Source organism: Petaurus breviceps, unplaced genomic scaffold (genome assembly GCF_028583685.1).
Source record: "Petaurus breviceps papuanus isolate PSGF00001 unplaced genomic scaffold, PetGlider_PUasm1.0 207, whole genome shotgun sequence".
Lineage (NCBI taxonomy): Eukaryota > Metazoa > Chordata > Mammalia > Diprotodontia > Petauridae > Petaurus > Petaurus breviceps.
Window position 1 is genome coordinate 22,144,640 of NW_027185850.1, and position 4,213 is coordinate 22,148,852.

Sequence of the window (4,213 nt, forward strand, 5' to 3'; positions counted from 1 at the left end):
ACGTGCTATGTTCTAAGGTTCCTTGTAATTCTATCGTCCTGTGTGCTGAGCTCCCTCCCACCTCTAACCTTCTACGTTCCACGTTCTAGGCCTGACGTGCTATGTTCTAAGGTTCCTTGTAATTCTATCGTCCTGTGTGCTGAGCTCCCTCCCACCTCTAACCTTCTGCGTTCCACGTTCTAGGCCTGACGTGCTATATTCTAAGGTTCCTTGTAATTCTATCGTCCTGTGTGCTGAGCTCCCTCCCACCTCTAACCTTCTGCGTTCCACGTTCTAGACCTGACGTGCTATGTTCTAAGGTTCCTTGTAATTCTATCGTCCTGTGTGCTGAGCTCCCTCCCACCTCTAACCTTCTATGTTCCAAGTTCTAGGCCTGTGTGCTGAGCTCCCTCCCACCTCTAACCTTCTGCGTTCCACGTTCTAGGCCTGACTGCTATATTCTAAGGTTCCTTGTAATTCTATCATCCTGTGTGCTAAGCTCCCTCCCACCTCTAACCTTCTACGTTCCAAGTTCTAGGCCTGTGTGCTAGGCTCCCTCCCACCTCTAACCTTCTGCGTTCCACGTTCTAGGCCTGACATGCTGTTTTTTGCTCATTGTCTCCCTCATTAGACTGTGAATCCCCGAGAGCAGGGGCCAGTTTTTTCCTTTCTTTGCATCCCCAAGGCTTAGCACAGTGCCTGCACATAGTAGGCATTTAATAAATGTTTATTGACTGATTGTTCTAAGGTCCTTCCCAGTTCTGATGTTCCATGTCCTAAGGTCCCTCTTAACAGTCTATGTTCTAATATTCTATGTCCTAAATTCTTTCCCAACCGTAACATTCTCTGAAGACTATGGCTATTCAGACAAATTATTTTTCTTTCTTGAGGGCAGAAACTATTTCCCATTTAAAAAAAAACTTTGTATTTTCAGTGCCTGGCACACGGTAGGCACTTAATAAATGCTGGTTGAATACGAATGAATAACTGCTATTGGCTGAAGTAGTCTGAGAAGGCTTTGGGCCGGGGCAGGAAGGACCCTCCAGGCCATCCATCTCTGAGGAGGTGAAACTGCCTGACTTCCAAAGAATGAGCAAGGGGCAGCGAGGTAGCACAGTGAATAGAGCACTGGCCCTGGAGTCAAGAGGACCTGAGTTCAAATTTGACCTCAGACACTTAACACTTACTAGCTGTGTGACCTTGGGCAAGTCACTTAACCCCAATTGCCCTGCCTTCCCCCCTCCAAAAAACAAAAACCAAAGAATGAGCAACATTCAGGTAGGGTTGGGGGGAAGGATGTGAGCAATGTTGGGAATTCATTGGAGCAGAAGGCATTTGCTGAGTACCTACTGTGTTAGAGCACTGGTGGTAGGGAGTGGTGCCTGAGCACAGGTCTCTGTGGGGAGTGAAAACTTCTCAGGATGGCTGACTTCCCTCTTCCCCCCTTCGCTTCTGCTGTCAATCAGCAGCAAGCTCTTTCAGGAGCCTTTTGACCTCCAGCCTTGTTGGCCACGCCCTTATCAGCATTAGGCCTTTAGGGTTTTGGGACCTGCAGCCTTGCTGGCCACTGTAGTCCCTCCCTTCTTCACTTCGGCATTTGTCACATAAGGACAGGTACATCTGAATTGACCATTCCACATTTCCTATTCTTTGTAAGCCCGCCTCCCAGCCACTGAGGGTGATAGGGGTGGGTTTCCTTGTTGTTTGCCATTGGGGAAGATTTTCGAGTGGAGACTTGAGGCTGCCTCTTAGCCAATGGGAGAAGGGACAGCTGGGGGGAGGGGGTTTGACTTTGTTAGGGTATAAATTTTTGTTCTGTCTTTTGCAACACGCCTCCTCTTCATGATCAGACATGGGGAAGATCGCCCTCTTCTCCCAGGGGAAGACAATAAAACTTCCTGTTCTTATCCTGAGAAACCTCCATGTTCTTGATTAAATTTTGAATGTTTTTTTTTTTTATCCCAAACAGGTCTGACCACGCACCTGAAGGGTTCTCTTCCTTACCAGAGCAACTCTCCTAACTCCCTGGGTGGCACCATAGTGCACAAAGCACTGGGCCTGTAGTCAGGAGGATCCGAATTCAAATCCAGCCTCAGACACTTCCCAGCTGGGTGACCCTGGGCAAGTCACTTAACCCTGTTTGCCTCAGTTTTCTCATCTGTAAAATGAGCTGGAGAAGGAACTGAGAAACCACTTCAGTATCTTCACCAAGAAAACTCCAAATGGCGTCACAAAGAGTTGGACATGACTGAATGACAGCAAATAACTGCCTTCTGCCTCTCAGATACAAAGTCCTCTATTTAGTTTCCAAAGCCCTCATGATCTGGTTTCAGGCCAGTTTCCTGAAGCTTCTCTCTGCCACCCTCTGTACTCTCCATCCTCAAAAATGGCCTCCCTGTTGTCCCCCATTCCTGCCGCTCCATCTGTCCCATCAGCACAGGATGCCTGTCAACAATGGAATCCTCTCTCTAACTGCCCAAGTCTCAACTCAAATGTCACCTTCCATGCAAGGTCCTTGGTGATTCTCACAGCTGGCAGATTCTAACCCTCCAATACATTGTATGCACCTTGCATTTCTTTATCTGTGTGTGTAATTCCCTCATTTCCTCCTCACACCCACAGAACAGAAGTTGCTGAAGGCAAGGACTATTACCAGGACAATGCCCACACATAGTAGGTGCTTAACAAAAACAGCCTATTGGATGAAATGTAATTGATTCCAACAAATGGTTTATTAAGTCCCTGATGAATTCAGGTCCTGTCCTATGATTTGGGGGACACAAAGATAAAATAAAAAACAATCCCTTCCTTTAAGGAACTCCCAGTCTTGTAGAGGGTCCAAAGTGGCAAATAATGACTGTGCAAATCGAGAAATACTGTTGTGCAGAGAATAAGAGAGAGCTGAGACCTGGGTTCAAGGTGTGGATTTATTGATCAAGTGCGCGACTACCTGGAGTATACACTCAAATCAGGCAGCCCCAAATTGGGGTGCATACAGTGCTTATAAAGGCTAAAACCACCCAAACCACAAGTGGGGAGGGGAACTAGCATAAGCAATGATGCACAGAAGCCAAGAATTGCCATTGGTTAGATCTATAGCTCGGGGATAATTTGGGAAAAGGGTACAAGGGTACAACTTTTCCTGGAAAGGGGTCCCTCAAGAATAGGGTGGAGGGTACAGGGTGATGTACAGGCTAGGGGTCATGTTCTGAGTACAGGGTGGAGGGACACTGGGTAATGGGGACAGGCTAGGGTCATGTTCAGAACACAGGGTGGTCTCTTCTTAAGATAAACTTGTACCATAACCCCAGGACTGAACTTTGTACATAGTGATAATATACAGAATGCTAATTCAGGAAGTAGGGGGTTAGGGGACTATGCCTTGGGCAATACCCAAGACTATGCCTTAAGCTGTTTCAAGCTACTACAGGGAGTAGGATAGAGACAAAGACAAATATGTAGGGGCTTAATGGTGGGCTCCAAATCAGGTGGCGAGTGATTTGGGTTTGGGCACAACAATACACGCCTGTGCAAAATGGCCCAAGAGAGAGAAATAACCAGTGCTCTAGCACATTGGTTTCCAGATTATTTTGATCATAAACCTTTATCAATAAAAACAATTTCTGGGGGGCGGCCAGGTAGCACAGCGAGTAAGAGTACCGGCTCCAGTGTTGAGAAGACCTGGAGATCGAATCCTGGGCTCAGATACTTAGCACCCACCTAGAAACACCTGGCCGTGTAACCTTGAGCAAGTTACTTAACCCCAATTGCTTAGGGGCGGCCAGGTGGCTCAGCAAGTAAGAGCACCGGCTCCAGTGTCAGGATGACCTGGATCAAATCCGGGCTCAGATACTCAGCACCACACCCAGAAATAACTGGCCGTGTAACCTTGAGCAAGTTACTTAACCCCAATTGCTTAAAAAAAAAAACAACAATTTCTGGACTTGTATCCTTCAATGTCACCTGTCACTACTGCCTCTGAACCAATGGCAGGCTTCCAAGGGGGTAAGTTGGGAGCTTTCATAACCTAGAAAGAAGGAAGAATGGAGGGGGGGGGAGGCTGAGGTTAAGTGATTTGCCCAAGGTAACACAGCTAGTGTGAGGTAGGATTTTAATTCAGATCTCACTGAGGAATTCAATCCATCTTCCACATTCCAGGTTCCATTCTCTACCCACCAAGTGGCCATCACACCTTCACCCATATGTTCCAAAATTCAATGGATCAGAGGATCTG

At 47.1% G+C, this 4,213-nt stretch overlaps 1 protein-coding gene across 1 annotated transcript in view; it reads left to right on the top strand.

Annotated features, from left to right (window-relative positions):
* Window positions 1-2,850, top strand: part of LOC138164956 (NADH-cytochrome b5 reductase-like) — a 40,970-nt gene extending 38,120 nt beyond the window's left edge. Inside the window, exon 7 of the mRNA XM_069092951.1 lies at window positions 1,949-2,850. Coding sequence (XP_068949052.1) covers window positions 1,949-1,954 — 6 coding nt within the window. The 3' untranslated portion in view covers window positions 1,955-2,850. The remainder of the gene's footprint in view (window positions 1-1,948) is intronic.
* Window positions 2,851-4,213: the final 1,363 nt, after the last annotated feature.